Source organism: Pan troglodytes, chromosome 1 (assembly GCF_028858775.2).
Source record: "Pan troglodytes isolate AG18354 chromosome 1, NHGRI_mPanTro3-v2.0_pri, whole genome shotgun sequence".
NCBI lineage: Eukaryota > Metazoa > Chordata > Mammalia > Primates > Hominidae > Pan > Pan troglodytes.
In genome coordinates, this window is record NC_072398.2 from 41,043,660 (window position 1) to 41,060,575 (window position 16,916).

The 16,916-nt window shown below is 48.9% G+C and overlaps 1 protein-coding gene across 2 annotated transcripts in view; it reads left to right on the forward strand.

The window, feature by feature from the left end:
- PLXNA2 (plexin A2) overlaps nt 1–16,916 on the forward strand; it is a 242,733-nt gene that overhangs the window by 203,074 nt on the left and 22,743 nt on the right. For both annotated transcript variants that reach the window (XM_016937865.4, XM_003308723.6), the window contains exons 13-17: nt 5,633–5,784; nt 11,932–12,049; nt 14,007–14,143; nt 15,047–15,214; nt 15,368–15,461. In XM_016937865.4, coding sequence (XP_016793354.2) covers nt 5,633–5,784; nt 11,932–12,049; nt 14,007–14,143; nt 15,047–15,214; nt 15,368–15,461 — 669 coding nt within the window. The remainder of the gene's footprint in view (nt 1–5,632; nt 5,785–11,931; nt 12,050–14,006; nt 14,144–15,046; nt 15,215–15,367; nt 15,462–16,916) is intronic.

Below are 16,916 nucleotides of genomic sequence, written 5' to 3' on the forward strand. Positions count from 1 at the left end.
GATCTTAAAGGACCATCGTCGTATATATGGTCCGTCATTGACCAAAACGTCAATATGCAGCACAAGACTGTAGTCCATAAGAGGACAGGGCCAGGACTCTGGGGGTCCCAAGTGTGAGGGGCGGGCAGAGGAGGGGCACACAGGCAGTGCCAGCACAGCACAGAGGGGAAAGCCTCAGTGACCCCTTTCGCCCCAACCCAACAGCAGCAGGCCGCTTCTAGGATATTCTTTCTCCAATCCCCTCCTTCTAGCTCTCACTTCTGATGTCCACATGGGGAGAATTCAGATAGACTTCTAGTCCACAGTATAATACAGGGAGAAAAGCTTGGGGCTGAAAGGAGTCAGTATCCAAAGATCTTCCCTGCTGATTTGACAGGTTTCACTTCCCTTCCCTCTCTCTCCACATCCCCACCACACACACACTCACTCACACACACACACACACACACACATACACCCCCCAAACTGTCAAATCATTTGTTTGCGTGGGTGTCTCATTCAGAAGTACTTCCCTGAAAGCATTAATTGAGTTCATTGTGGAATGCTGCACCTACCCCAGAATGGCTGATAGCCAGGGAAAGAAGAAATGGCCACAAGGGAGGGAGGAAAGAATAAAGAACATCTTGTACAGGGCCAGTGTTCTTCCAAACTTATTTTGGGTGAAAGGATGATGTCTCGCTCTGAATCTGCTTCTGTGCAGGGCCCAGAACTGGCCAAAGCCAGGGCCCTGCTCTGGCGGCATCACTACTCCCTGCCCAAGCTCAGGCTTCGGGCATTCTCCAAACGGCCCATGAGCAGCTCTTTGTACCCTGGGTCACCCCAGTGTCTGTGATGCGCTCCCTCATCCATGTGCTGCCCTTCCAGATGGATAGGAAGACTTCCATCATCTCTAACCCTGCCAATTCTAACATCCCATGTTTTAGTCATCTAGGAAGACAGAGGTGCAGGGAAACACAGGGAAGGAGATTACCAATTATCAAGACCTACTCTCTAAACCAGCATACTAAGAACTCTCCAGATGTTATCTCACTTAATCTTCACATCATCCCTGTGAGGCAAGCATTATTATCTGTTTTTGAATGAGGATATTGAGATTCAAGGTCACATAACTTGTAAGTGTCAGAGCTGGTATTTAAATTCAGGTCTGTCTGATTCCAGAGGTTACTCTCTTCCTTCTGCAGACACTGTCCCAGCATCAGATGGTCTTTCTTCCCTCTCCGACTGTAGCCAGCAGCATAGAGCTATCTGAAACTGACCAAGACATGGATCTGCCTAACATGCTGGCCATACTTTGGTTTCCCTTCTGTCATTGGGGCACTCCGTATGACTCCACCGCAGCCTCTCATCCTCACCTCTGTGGGAGAAAAGCTCTCCCCTCCCCTGCAGCCTCTCAGCTCCATCCAGATCTAGAAGGACTTGCTTAAAGTCCTGCAAGCAGTAGCTGGGGATTCAGCCAAATTGCCCCTCTATAGATCCATGTAGAAAGGCCAGACTTGGCTTCCAGGAGAGCCAACTTTGTGGAATGCAACCCTGGGTGCCCTGCAATCAAAAGCTGCTTTTAAGAGAGAGCCCTGGGGACACAGTCTCTGTGTGTGTTGGGCGGGGCTGGTGGGGGTTGGGGGATTGGGACCCTGCAGCTTCCTGGTCTAAGGTGGTGTCCTGCAAGATCCTGCTCACTCCCCCTCTGGAGAAGAAATTCTTTGTCACCAAGCCTCCCCTCCCTGGCCATCTCCGAATCCTTGATCCTAAGAAGAAATACAGAAGGCAGGATGCAGGGTCCTTGCTTCCCGGGCCCAACACAGAGATGGCATGGCCCTTAGACTCATTCTCAGCTGCCTGGAAGGCTTACAGAAGCTGCCTTCTACAGGGTGCCTCTCTCTGTTCCTTTGCACTCTGCACACAGACCTCCACCTTGAGCCACTCTGATTTTTAAGCTGGAGGTGAATGGGTAACATGTCCAAAGGCTCAGGGATTTTTAAACAGCGTGATGTAGAAAGGAACCACCGATAGGGCAGGGCATGAAGGATGTGCTATTGAATGGAAAGTGTGGCAGAAGGGGTAAAAGGGATCAGAACCAGAAAGACCACACCTGCCAGGCCAGCCTTAGGAATTAGGGACTTTGCCTTGGCAATGGTCAGAGCCATGGAAGGTTTTTAGAGCAAGTGACTAGTAACCTGGTCAAGTATGTGTTCATGAAGGTCACCCTGGCAGCTACTGGAAAGTAGATTTACATGCAAACCCTTGGGGTTAGTGTGGGTAGGAGATGATGGAGTCCTCCTGAACACCTACTCTGGAACACATGGACTCAAAAGACACCTGGGAGTGAGAACTGATAGGGCCTGGCGACCTTCTTTATTATTTGTGGTAGATGGGAGAAAGAAACAGTTGAAGGTGCTTACAGAATTCCTGGCTGGGTGCATGGTGAGTCCATTAACCTTGAAAGAGGATCTGGGAGGGTAATTGGCTTGGGGGTGGGAGGAGGAAAAATTAAGAGTTCGTTTTTAGACATGGTGAAATGTGAGGCGCCTGAGGGAGATACATGGGGAAGTGGAGATGCCCAGTAGCAATTGGATATATGGCTATGGAGCTCAGGAGAGGGGCCTGCGCCAACCATATGGATTTGGAAGTCGTCGGTAATGGAGGCCTTGGGAATCCACTTGCAAATCAAATAATCACCACTTCATCTATGTTTTGGAAATTCAGGCTTTTACACGTCAGTTTTGCTTTAAGCAAGGAAGCTATAAGCTGTGTCTCCTGTAAGCCCCAGAGTATGATAGTTGCTTAGTTGTCTCCTGAACTCCCTTGCCACCTACCCTGGGTGCTGGCAGCATGGTACACTGCATAGAAAGAAGACCCCCATAAAGACCCTTCACTCCCCAGACACTTTCCAAGCCCTGTGGACCTGGTTTAATGACCCACAAGGACACTCATTCTCCCGGCTTGGATTCCCCCAGCTGCTAGCTGGAACTACCCATCTCACTTGTATCTTCATGCCATGATTATAATGCTTGCCAATAATTTACCCAAAAACATCTTATTCTCTAAACAATATAAGCTGAATTATGCCTCTGAGCAGCTCTGTGCTAACAAATAGACCCTACAGCACCCCAGTGCCCACGACCATGTGTCTGCCACTGATCCTTGAATGTTGGAAGGGAAACACTACAGTGATTTACCAGCAGGAGGAAGCTACCCTGTGGAACCTGCCAGTGCCTCTGAGGATCCACAATGCGGTCCCCACATGCTACCTGCAAGACAGAAATATTGTTAGGCTTTCCAGAAAGATTTCATTTCACAGTTTTTCTGAAAGGTTGTAATTAACTGCAGCGAGCAAAAGAATGTTTTTTAAGAAATAAAAGTAGGGGAAGGAGAGGTTTTGTCAGTTCCTTTGGGTAGGTGGGTTCATGCCATCCAGGTGGCTAGGGGAGGGGATGGAGGGGCTGGTGAAGCTCATTCCAAGTGGATTAAAAGAGAACCAGAAACTAAAAGCAAATTGTCTCCTGCTGATGCTCTCCTGCAGCAGGTAAGGAAGCAGCCCTTTCCATTTCTCATTAACAAGGGTTCTTTTCCCAGAGCCCAGGAGTCCCAGGTCCCTGAGGAAACTGTGCCAGGGGAGACTGGAACAGCCAGGGTGGATTATTGTTGGATATTTTTAGAGTGCAGAGACAGATGAGCTATAGTGGCTGTCAGTTCCTCATGCCAGCTCCTTCCTCTCCAAGTTGTCCTTCCTTCTCCCACCCTCACCCCCAGCATACAGAGACACCTCTGAGCCCCCTTGACTATATCTCCCTTGATTCATTTCATGTGTGCTGTTTATTTTTATTCATAAGGGGGATATTTTATTTTCAGACAAGGGAGTCAGAGCCATAGACAAGGTGACTTGGGTAAAATAAGCCTCCAGATAAGAGCATTCAGGGCCTGGATGGGACAGAGGGAAGGAGGCAGCACCATCTTTGGCCTACGGAGGATACACAGGCAGGAGGTCTGGGTTCAAGTCCCGGCTCTGCAGCCAACTTGCCAAGAGACGGGGAGTCTGAACAGCATATCAGCTGGGCAGTGAGGGAAGGAGGCATCTTTTCTCTGCTCACTATCACTTGGTGGTTGGTGGCTGAATTGGCAGCACAATTCATGGTGCCCACATCACAGGAAGGGAGCAGTGCACCTGCCCAGAAGCCAGGAGATAAGAAGGGTCTCCAGATCGCTCTACAGCATGCTCACCTGTACTCATCCATCATCTCCACCTGAGGGTACGCTGACCCTCCCACCCCATCGGACACTCCACCAGCACATACAGGGTCAAGAGGGAGACTGTCCAGAAGTGTCCAAAAACAGAGAGGCTGTGGCTCTGCCCAGGTATCCTCTTCTGGGAGATTCTAGAGGGCCCTCGATCTTCATCAAGTCTCCTTTTTTTTTGCTCCTTCCTTCTTCCATCCTGCCCTCCCTATGGTGTAGTAAAAAGAACACTGGACCTTTTTACAACTGTGTATACAAGTTGTTCAAAGCTTTGGATATATCCCTGACTTCTCTGGGTCTCATTTGTCTTGCTGTAAAAAGTAAGGATCTTAGAATAAGATACTCTCAGATCCCTTCCAGTTATGAAATTCTGTGTTCCTCTGCTATCTAGGATTGAGTTCACTTCGAATTATTTTTCCTACTTCAGATAACTATTGGCCACAAAGTGTGAACTTACTCACTGGGATCTGTTGGATCCTAAAGAGCTACATTTTTCCAAGAGCCTGGTCTGTTCCCAGATAGAACTTTATTACATCTTGAGAGACCCGGATTCTGCTATTCTGTTTCCAGTGTTTGGGGTCTGAATTAAGGAATGAATAAATAAGGAATCCTTGCCAACAGGAAGCCAGCAAAGATTTGGAAAATCCTAAAGTTATTTCTTCTTTGTCCTAGCATGTGTCATAGGATGTTTTTTGCAGAACAGTGTCAAGTGCACTTTCCATCTTTGATCATCTCCCCTGCAGCCACACCTAGTCTCTACTCCCCACACTCCCACTGCTTTCCCTCTGTATCTCTTATCCGTGTATACCCCAAATCAGTGGTATTCATGAACTGCCTTTATCTCATCCTCGACTCTAAGTTTCTTGAGGCCAAATTTCCTGTCATATTCATCATTGTACCCCCAACAGGCTGTAGCACACAGCAGGGGCAATAATAACACTGTCACAATTACAAAGCCCTCTGGTTTCCAAAGTGCTCTCAAGCACACCTTCTGTTTGGTGCTTCCAGACTCCCTTTGAGGTTGGCAGAAATGATTATACCCCCTTCACAACTAAGAAAACTGAAGTTCAGAGAGATTACGTGACTGATCGCAATCAGGCAACTAGTGAATTAGAGACATGTCTCAAACCATGGTTTTCTGCCTTGAGTCTAGTATTCTTTCTGATAATTTTTTAAATAAGTAGATGAATGAATGACTGACTTAAAGAACCGAGGAAGCAGTGTAAAACAGAACATGATGTCAAGATCCGAGATAAGCTAAAAAGTGGACAAAACACACTCACTCACCAGAATTCCTGGTGTCCATAGGTTCTTAAACCTCCCTGGGGGAGGGGGAAGGGTGCTGCTGTTTCTGTTCCTGTGACCAAACCAAATTGCTAATCCCATTTCCCTCCTGCAGATTTTGACGGTGTCTGGACCGCCGGAAGGAGGGACGCGAGTGACCATCCATGGCGTGAACCTGGGTCTGGACTTCTCCGAGATCGCCCACCATGTGCAGGTGGCTGGGGTGCCCTGCACGCCCCTCCCAGGGGAATACATCATCGCTGAGCAGTGAGTCCGCCCTGGCCAGCCCTGTTCCCATGGGAGCTTCAGAGTGGAGACTGGAGACTCTCCCCTCTCCCTTCCTGGGCCTTTTCCATGATTCATCTCCCATTACATTCTCCTCCCATGGACCTGCCCCAGAAGCCTCCCCAGGGCCCCCTCCTCCCTCACCTCCACCCTCAGGGGGTCTCATCCTGTTTGATTCCCTGTTCCCTGACTCTTCTGGCATCAGGGCTCCGGCCCTGACCATCCCTCATTCAGTCTTTGCCTGCCCGCCAGTGTGACTGAGCATTTCCTCCTAGGTCTCCCCCAGCCCTTCCCCTGTCAGCCCCCATTGGAATGCATCCTGTACGGTGGGCTGCAGGCAACAATTTGTTTGGTGCGTGGGGCTCTGACAGCAGCTTAATCCGAGCAGGGCCTCCGCTGGAGCAAATTCATTTATTTCACTAAGGGAAATGTCAGCTGGAAATTAGAAAATAGGCATGTAGTGGCGGACAGGCAAACGGGGCTCCAGGAGTGACATATGTTCCAATTTGGGGTGTTCATTTGGCAGTGGTGGCTGCTGTAGAGTTGGCGGGCAGGAGGTGGGCACGAAGCTGGGGGTCGGAGGATGGAAAAAGGGAGGCTACCCCTCCAAAGGAGAAAGCGGGGGAGCAGCCAAATCATTCTGCATGATTTATCAGGGAAGTTGGGTCAAGCCATTCTGATTCCACTGTGAACACAGCTCTGCAGGGGGTACTGGGAGCATGAGCAAGAGCATGACTTTGGGGCAGGGACTTCCTTCCCTTATCCTAACCCTCTGCCAGGTCAGGTTGTTTCCTCTGATCCCCCCCCACCGGAGCCAGCCTTTAGTGGCAACCATAAAAATGACATCGCTTTATCTTCCATCAGCACTTTGCAGTTAACAGAGCACTTTCTCATCCACTATCTCATTTTTAATTGGTAAGGACTCTGAGAGGTAAATGTTGTTATCATCATTCTGCAAAGCAGGAGAGAGCAAAGGACTCATGAGAAGTGAAATGACTTTCCCCAGTTCATTCAGGGCATAAGTGGCTGAGGCAGAATTAGACTTTGAGTCTCCTGACCCCTAATGCAGGGCTACTTCCCTTCCATAACAGTGATGGGGCACGACTCCTGGACAGGAGCAGTCTGAAATTCCATGAATCAGTGTGTAGCTCTGAGGCTTAGAGGCCGTGATTCTCGCAAGGCCCAGAGAAGGGTCAGAGTCCAAAGGGGTGAATTCCCAGACTCTGAGGGCTGTGTGATGCCTGCCAGCCACAGCAGGGAGAAGAAAGAGCTGGCCTGATCTCTCAGATCCTTCAGGTCTGATCCTTCAATGACAGCCTTATTCCTGCAAGGAATGAGTCCTGGAGGAAAGGCTGGCTGGGCCTATAGGACAGAGATGAGGAAGATGGAAAAAGGGAAAGGAAACAAATAGTGCTTCTGAGCCAAAAAAGAGGTGAAAGCTGTTGTGGCAGGAGCCAGGGCACCCACAGAGGTCCTCCTGGCAGACCATCTTTACAGAGCCCCGCACCCTGCCAGACTAGGCAAGGTGCTCAGTTACACGACCCCAAATCCACCTCAACCTCAAGGACCCCCTTGGGCCCCTGGACACAGACCTGTATCCAACTTGGTGAGATGCCACAGGAATCCAAAGGAAAGGGCTAGGGTATGGGGTGAGGGTGGGAGGTAAGGCTTTTAGCTGAGAAGTGCAAATTCCTGGGCAACTGGCCCTCAGAATCACATGAGGTTTGGAATGAAACCGTGTTTTAGACCTGCCTCCTCTACTGACCAGCCCCAAGACCTTAGCAAGCTGTTCAATCTCTGTGACCTTCATTAGCCTAATGTGCTGCCCAAATGTAAGGAATTTCAGTTCTATTTATGAAAGGAAATGTACTGCACTCACCCCGCACCCAGGGCCATGGGGAAGAAAGTGTCGAGAGAAGCTGCAAGTGAGGCTATGAAAGGAGCCTGGGGAGGGGAACGATCCCCATGCATTCCTGCAGAGGCTGGTGGTCGCCCCAGAAAACCACCACTTCAGGTATGGGGTAGGCAGAAGACAGAGAGCACACCCCATGCCTCGCTGGATGCAGCCCTGGTTTCCAGCTGTGCCAGGCTCGTTACCACTCCCGAGGTTTCAGAGTTTGCTAACATCATTAAAGCCTCCATCCCGGGCAGTGAGCAGCAGGCACAATTGTTACAGATGTCTGTGAGAGATGAATTTGGCTAAAAGGGACCGGTGCAGAGTCCTGGGCACGGGCAGGATTCGCCAGCACAGTAATGATTCACCATATGCTTGTGCTGCGCCATCTATCACTCAGCAATTAGGTTAATGTCGGTTAAAGGGCCCCGCTTAGTCCTGCAATCAGTACCCCACAGGTCTGTGGAGGGCTGGATGATTCAGTCACAGGAAGTTTCCTGGACCATGGGATGCATGTTGAGGCTGCAGCTCAGCCCCTCCTGGGACAGGGGCTCCACATGGAGCAGATTCCCCTTAGATCCTCAGGCTGCTTCCCTCTCATCTGCTGTACCTGTGAACTCAGCCATTGCGGGATGGATGTGAGATGTGTGTGTGCTGCCGCCCCAGGGAGCAAGGCACCATCTATGCAAGTCTATGGGAGGTGGTGTAGTGTGGGGCAAGGGTACTGGGTTGCATTCCAGGAGACTGGTGCTCAAGCCTTAGCTCAGCTGTGGATGAACCAGGTGACTTTGAGCAAGTCACTTTGCTCCCTGCTTCTCAAACATCTCATCTGGAAAATAGGTATTTAGGAATAGATGATTTCTACATTTGCTTTGGTGGTCCTTTAGATGTCCAAACCAGTAAATGGTATGCCCCATGGAATCTGCAGCTCCCATTGTAAAGATTATCTGTGGCACTAGGGTGCCTCCGGAAGCCCCCTGCCACCAGGAGGAGTCAGGTCTTCAGATGTCAAAGCTGGATGGCTGTTTGGTCCAACTTCCCATTTTATAAGGAGAGAATCTAGGCATCTCCAGCTGTTGTCTCCTAACAATACATAGGGACCCCAGAGCCACCAGGGACACAGGGAGGAGACAGGGAAGACAAGAGGCCTCAAGAAATCAAACCACAAGAAATCAACCAACCTTGCTGACTTGCAAGGCTTGAAGGAGGTGGTGGTGCACACACCACTGCCTATGGTTGTCTACAACCAAGAAGGTAGAGGGGACAAGTGGTTAGCTCTCAAAACCTGAGGAACCCAGCTCAGCCTTTCTCACCACCCCTGCCAACAACCTCACCTCTACCATTGCTGCCATATCCATACTGTCCCTTCCTTGAAAGACATACAGAGCATCCCATTAAATCTATTGGCAGTAGAGGGGAGTGGTCAGAAGCATGAGCTCTGGAGTCGAGCTGACCTGGATTTGAATCAGGGCTCTGCCACTTACCAGAATTGTGGCCATAGATAAGTCACTTAGCATCCCTGAGCCTTAGTTTCATTGTCTGTACAATGGAGATAAGACCCGCTCTGTAGCAGAGCCTGAGGATGGCATGAGATCCTGTCTTGTAGAGTGCCTGGCAGAATCAGTAAACTGTAGTTCTTATTATTATTAAGGTCTAGAATTTGCTTTGGCATAATACTCCTTCCTCAATATAACCCTTTCCACTCCCTGCAGCTGCCCTAGCTTCTTCCTTTAACTCCCTGTCTTCCTGAACTCAAAGAACAAGTGCCTGCAACAAATATTTTCAAGCCCTTTCCACCCTTGCCTGCAGGCACTGGGTCCCAGGAATGAAAGGGAAGAAGAGTTGAGGTGATTAGAGTTTGTCTGCAATGCTGCCTGATTTTCTTAGGACTCTCCAGTTCTTAGATCTTCCTGCCCAGACCCTTTTCTACAACCCACTGCTGACCACAGCCCTCTGCCCACTCATTCCACAGCTGAGAAGGGGGCTCGGCTGATGCCCGAGGAAAGAGACCTATGGCCAGCTCTGATTTCTCCCCAGCGCAGCCCCTGGACCCCTGCATCCTGCCTTTCCAACTACAGGTGCCCTTCCTTGCACACTTGGGTGGCATCCATCTCTCAGTCATCACTCTTCTCCTAGGTGCTTGAATATACTGCTTTTCTTTTGAAACATGAGCCCCAAGCAGGAAAATGTCCTAGAAGAGACAGTGTGCCAAGAGGCCCTGGCCCATCATTAGCTCCACACAGGGGCAGCTGACCAGGGCTGTTCCAGGCCTTCTCCTTTCCTACACAGACCCAGGGTCCAGGGAAGAACATTTCCATGCTGCCCGTGACCTTCACATGTTCTCTTATTTCTTTTTTCCTTAACTTCAAGCCTGTGACGATTTCTTCCTCCTTTTCTTCTCTAAGATCACTCCAGCAGAGTGTCCGAGGGTGATGACTGAGTAACAAGCACACCCTCATTAGAAGAGAGGGAGAGAAACTTACCTACTCCCTCCTGTTCTCTTCCTTTGTCTTCCCCAGCACTGCCCACAATAGCTAGTTGATTCTCCTCTGGAGCTCCTTGAGCATGGTGGGCATCGTTTGCAGGATGTCAGGGACCTGAAACAGCAGCGGGTTGCCAGGGTCCGGGAAACAGGATGAGAGAGTCGTTAACCACACGCAGGTAGCAGCATGAAGATAACCACACGGTACCTTAAATTGAGCTTCTCGAATGCTCCCCTAATGGGGTTTCAGGAGACAGTTACGTGTAAAATATTAATTGATCATCACTATCATGTTTCCTTGGGTTTATAATTAATTGATTGATTCATAGAGAAAGGGAAGAGAGACTATTCTTCCATATGCGTTCAGTACTTTCTTGTTGAATCTAATATGCTAAAACGTAATAAGACAGTTATTGCATGTTAAGTAAATATTCGCCAGGAGTGAAAGTAGTTATTTGGGATTAACTGTTATGAAGGAGATGGAGATCAGTGGCGTGCCGTGTGTGTGAGCATGCAGCGTATTTGTTTAATGCAAGTTTTATTACATCGAAATGAAATCTCTGTTTAGTTACCTTCCTTCCTAGAGAAGCTGTTGAGATAAGCATCGCTCGGTTAAACACGGATCTTCCCCACCGTGTCAGGATAATGCTGGGGATTAGTGGAGATGGGGTCTGTTTTTCTGACTCCCCACTAAGCAAACCTACCAGGAGCACCAGACTGCTCTGAATCTCCGAAATGATGTTGGGAGGAAAGGAAAAATCCTTCCCTCCATTCCCAAGCTCTTTTTAGCTGAGCTGTCAGGGCCCTCTCCCACCCAGCCCAGGCCCGACCATTCCAGGCAAGAGTTTCCCCAAGTCCCTGATGCCTTCATCTCTCCCCATCCTCAGCTGCCCACCCTTTCTAGAAGGGTACCGTGGCTAAGGCAACCAGTATCTAAATGTGCTTGTGTAACTGTTCTCAGGCGCCAGGGAAGTCATCACTAGGGGTATTGATCTGGGCTGCTCGAGAGAGAGCGCTGCACACTTCTTCCCTCCAGCTCTCCCGTTAGTGTGAGACATGACTTTCACTCAGGGCCGTGTCACTGTCTCTCCCACCGGGTGTGCTCAGCCCTTGATGAAGTGAGAGGCCAGTGTCACCTGCTGGCCTAATGAACTTGTCCAGCTCCCACCCCTTTGCCTACTGCGGCAGGACTCCACCCCTCCCGTTCTGCAGGGAGCTCCTTCTCTGAGCTCTCACTATCTCACCAGATTATCTCTCCCCTTTTTAAAACTCACTACAGGAAGCAAACCACAATTGAATCGGCTTGGCAAACACACCCTCACTCACTCATTTAGGGAGTGTAGCAATGTCTGCTTGTTACATAGGAGAGAGCGTCAGCTAGATTGCTGCCCCGAGATCTCTGTTAGACATTCCCTTTATTCTACAAATTCTGGGTCCCTACCCAATGCTAGGCACTGCGCTAGGCATGGGGAACCACAGAAATGGCCACAGAATTAGGCAGCAGAGCATATCAGAGGCACACAGGGCTTTAGAGATGATCCGGTTCAACCTTCACACTGTGCAGTTGAGACCAAAGCCCAGAGAGGGAAAGCACTGTACCCAAGGTCACACAGCAAGATGGATGACCAAGCTGAGTCTTGGTCTGGCATTATTGCAAGACTGTGATGAGTCATTTGCCATGACTGGGAGAGCAAGTGGACAGCGATGCCAGCCCTTGCCCAGTCCCTCACCAGAAGGTTTGCTTTCTCCCCAGGATTGTCTGTGAGATGGGCCATGCCCTCGTGGGAACCACCTCCGGGCCAGTACGCCTGTGTATTGGCGAGTGTAAGCCAGAGTTCATGACCAAGTCCCATCAGCAGTACACCTTCGTGGTGAGTACTGGGTCCAGGGCCAGGTGCAGGTGCCCAGGGAGGAGACACACATGCTCCAGACTCCTCCCAGGAAGCCCCCACTCCCCTCCACCACCAGGCTTCTTGCAGACCAAGGAGGAGAAAAGGACCCTCCAGATAAGGCAACTTCTGGTCTTGCTGTTTTGAGAGCCTGTCTTTCCGGGATGAGATGGGCGTGTGATAAACAAAGCTGTGGAGTCTTGGGAGTCCCAGAGGGCCACAGGTCAGAGTTCTAAATAAGGCAAAATCCAGCCTTTCTTAGAAAGTGGATCCTAGACTGGGGGCGGGGAGGAACTGCCTCTTGTCCCACCAGTGTAATATCTTAGTCTAATTCTAGCCTAATGAGGACGCATAGCCTGAGGGACCTAATTAAATAAGTCTATATTTATCCGCATGCTTTGTTTTCTGCCAAGGATATTTTAAGTGGGAGTTTAGAAGAGTCACTGAAATCTGGCAGGGATGTGTATCTGCACAGGACCACCAGAGTCACTCTGTATGTGTAACTCGCTACTATGGTTACATGCACACATTCACACAGTCACACCTGAAAACATCTCTTTATGCGCAGGCAACAGGTAGTCAAATTGCAAAGACTTTCTTTCTGTAATGGCACTCTATTCATACTGAATCAATAACTTGCTTCTGGGGCGCTGGAGCCACCCTGGGCTATATTCATACTGAATCAGTAACTTGGCTTCTTCGGCCCCGAAGTCTCTCTTCTGACACCTACATTGCTACATCGAGTATTTCATTAAAAGGCATTAACACTAGCAGATGGGGTCAAACCAGCCTTGCTGAGAGTTTTTAAAAATCTTTGGGGCACAAAATTCTATTTTCTGTAAAGCATTTTACTGATTGTTTCAGGTTTTCTAGCCTCTGCCTTCTTATCTTGGCATCTCCACCTTTTTCTTATACTCTCCTCTCTCAGACTGGACAGTACCTTGCCCTATCTGCAGCCAACCTACTCCATCTCTTACCCAGGGCAGGGGCAGTGGGCATTTGTGTGAGAAGCAAACACAGGAGAACTAGCTGGGGAGAATGTCAGTACTCTGACAATCTGGAGCAAGTCAGAGCTGAGAGGGGCTTTAGAGATAACCTAGCCCACCCTCCTCACTTGACAGAGGAGTAAAGAATGATCTCAGAACTTGCCTCAGGACGCACAGCAGATGAATGGCTGATGCAAACTAGAATTCATGCCTGTATAGTTGCTCAGTTAAATGCATTTTCCAATTGACTCCACTCCACTGCCCTCCAGGCAGAAGCAATTCTTTTCTGATTCAGGTCAGCCGCCTGATGCATTTTAGGTTAAGCAATTCTTTTAAGCTTCAGGCTGAATTTTACTACTTAGTGAGCTTAGTAGAAAGCCCCAGCGAGTGATGCGCCATCCTCCTGATGAGGGTCTGAGAAGCCATCCTAACATTTACTGACAGCTCTCTGCACCAGGTGCCCTGCTGTGCCCTTCTTATGCTCAGGGAAGGACAGAAGGGCATGTGCATGGGCCATTAATGGAGGACTTTAGCCTCTTGGTGGCCCAACCCAGGCAGGGATGCTTTATTCAGCCCTATCGATTTTGTGCCCAAAAAATCAGTACAGGCTCTAGATAGAGAAGCATTTTCAAACTGTTCTCAATTTGTAAACTAATTGATAGATTAGTCAGTGTCACCTCTGCTTTCCGTTCATTGTTATGAGCATGAGACTCTGGGGAGTTAATTAATTTCTCCCCACGTGACTCTTCTGCCTTCCCGGACATGCCCAGAGATGATTCTTAGAAAGAGTCTCACCTCTGGGGTAAGCAGAGAGAGCATTTAGGATTGAAAAGGACAGGACAAGTACCACCACGCCCAGAATGAAAACAATCTCTCCCATCCTTAGATCTAACCATGGTCCATCCTTTTGGAGAAAACCTAAGCTGTAGTCATTTCTCTGCTTCTTTCCAAAGAACCCTTCTGTGCTGTCACTCAACCCAATCCGAGGTCCCGAGTCAGGAGGCACTATGGTAACCATTACCGGCCATTACCTTGGGGCTGGGAGCAGCGTGGCAGTCTACCTGGGCAACCAGACCTGCGAGTTCTACGGGTGAGATAAACTTGAAGGGCCACCAGAAGACTGTACATCTGGGACATGTGCTGTTCACATGTTACTGTGCATGTTCATTCATAGGCCTGCCCCATCACCTCCATGTTATTTGCTACACCTAGACCCAAATACCATACCGGTCACTGTGAGAAATATATGCCACTTGTCAGTTTATATCCCGTATATCAAAGGGGCTGGATACTTCTAAGAATAATGAGAAGTGAGGGCCATGAGAACACCAGATGGAGGAGGCTCCTAGGAGCTCCCCAGTCACCACTAGGATCAAGCATTCATTGAGTCCTCACTATGGTGACTTGAAAAACACAGAGATTGCATAGCCTCAGTTCTTAGAAAGCACAGACTTAAGCTTAGGGAATCCTCTGTACATAAAAAATTGAACACCTACCATTTGCCAGCACTCCCCTAGCCCTGAAGATGTAGAGAATTTGGAAAGAATCCATGGATGAGAACCCAGTTTGCCCAGGATTATCTACTTGATAATCTCCTTGGACCATAAATTCCACAAGGGCAAGGACTGTGCATTCACTGCTATGTACAGTAGGTGCTCAGTGAATATTTGTTGACTGCCTGACCAGATTCTAAGCACTGACTAAATAGTTACATTCTAGAAAAATCCAGAAAAAAGGAGTTTCCCCGAAGCCCATGAAACCCTATCCCTGCCCCTCATTTTCTAACCCCCGTCTCCAATTTGCTACCTCCCTAATCTACTGGGGCACTGATCTATACTGATGCGGGATGTGTTCCATTGTTGTAGAATATAAAAGGATGAGAGAACACTTCTGTGGCCTTACCCGCAGACCAAGGAAAGCCCCTTGTCAAGCCAGTGGGCACCTCTTGTTGCCCATGCCTTTCTTCTCAACCCTCCTGCTGTCTCCCTGTCAGGAGGTCAATGAGTGAGATCGTGTGTGTCTCACCCCCATCATCCAATGGCCTTGGCCCAGTCCCTGTTTCTGTGAGTGTCGATCGAGCCCATGTGGATAACAACCTGCAGTTTGAGTACATAGATGACCCTCGGGTCCAGCGCATCGAGCCAGAGTGGAGCATTGCCAGGTGAGGTGGAAGGTGGGAGGGATGCACCTGGAAGCCACCCAGCATGATCCCTGCAGCCCAAGTCTGGCTCATGAGAGGGATCCCTAAGGTGGAGGTTCACCATGCCAGATTTGAGGGGGTTTTTTACCTAACCGAGCCTCTGCCTGTTTTCAGTGGCCACACACCCCTGACCATCACAGGCTTCAACCTGGATGTCATTCAGGAGCCAAGGATCCGAGTCAAATTCAATGGCAAAGAATCTGTCAATGTGAGTAACTGTTGGTCTGCCCCAGCCTTTGGTAAACACAGCTCTGTGTTGATGTTTTGCAATGGGATGAGCTCTGGGTTAGGCACTGGAGCCTCTGAATACTGGAGAGGAAAACTGGCTTAAGACTCTGAGCCTGGAATCATGGTCCAAATACCTGAACCTTATAATTTTTTTTTTTTTTAAGACATGGCCTCACCCTGTCACCTAGGCTGGAGTGCAGTGGTGCAACCACAGCTCACTGCAGCCTTGACCTCCCGGGCTCAAGAGATCCTCCCGCCTCAACCTCCTGAGTAGCTAGGACCACAGGCGCATGCTTGGCTAGTTTATTATTATTATTATTTTAGAGATGAGGTCTCTCTCTTTTGCCCAGGCTGGTCTCAAACTCCTGGGCTCAAGTGATCCTCCCGCCTTGGCCTCCCAAAGTGCTGGGATTATAGGCGTGGGCCACCATATTCGGCCCTACAATGATTTTTATATTATAATGACAGTACAATTTCTTGTCAGAAGGTGATATAGTGAGTGTATCAAAGTACTGGCTTCTGAGTTTATGATACAGCACAAAAGGACTTCTGTTTTATGACAGGTTGACTTTGAGGTCCAGTGAAAACCCATATTGGAAGTGGTTGGAGAAATTCTAGCTCCAGATTCAGACATGTCTGGAGAGGAAGCAGGGTTCTGCCATCCATTAGCTGTACAAGCATGGTCAAGTCATTTAACCTCCAGATCCTCCACCTCTCAGCTATGAATGGTGACAAGCAGACCTGCCTCAGCTTCATAACCTGCCAGCCCGTGGCTGGCATAAGGTTGGCAGATGATAAATGCTAGTCACTGCATCAGATAACTCCACCTAGGTTGCTAAGATGATAAGTTTGGACATTTTATATTAGTCTTCCATGCACAGCCATGTAATTTTTATAATTTTTAAAAAGTTGTCTGTATCATAGGGATAGAATGTCTGATATGTTGTAAATTTTTTATCATTTTTCTAGGCTCCATCTCACTCTTTCAGCCAATATTTTTTGAAACATGATTGTATTCATAATTATATTATAGCAGAAGCTACTATGACCATTATTTTTCATAGAAATTACTATCATTACTGCTTTGACCTTCAGGGGCTTGACTAGGCTAAGATGGAGATGGAGAAGATGGTGTTATGTCTCCCCTCTTACCCCTGACACATTTCCAGGGTACTTGAGGCTTCCATAAGAAACACAGAGATACACAAAATGACAGAGTGTTAGAAGGTTAGATATGGAAAGGTCTCAGGGATCATCTGATGCAACCCCTTCATTGTGTAGCAGAGGAAGCTAAGGCCAGAAAGTTAAATGACTTGCCCCCAATCATACAGGTGACTGGTGGAAGGGCCAAGGTGGATCCCAAACATCCAGACTCTTCGTAACTAGGCCACATGAAATGCTGGTGGGCTTGACATTACCATCCTGCTGGAGATGT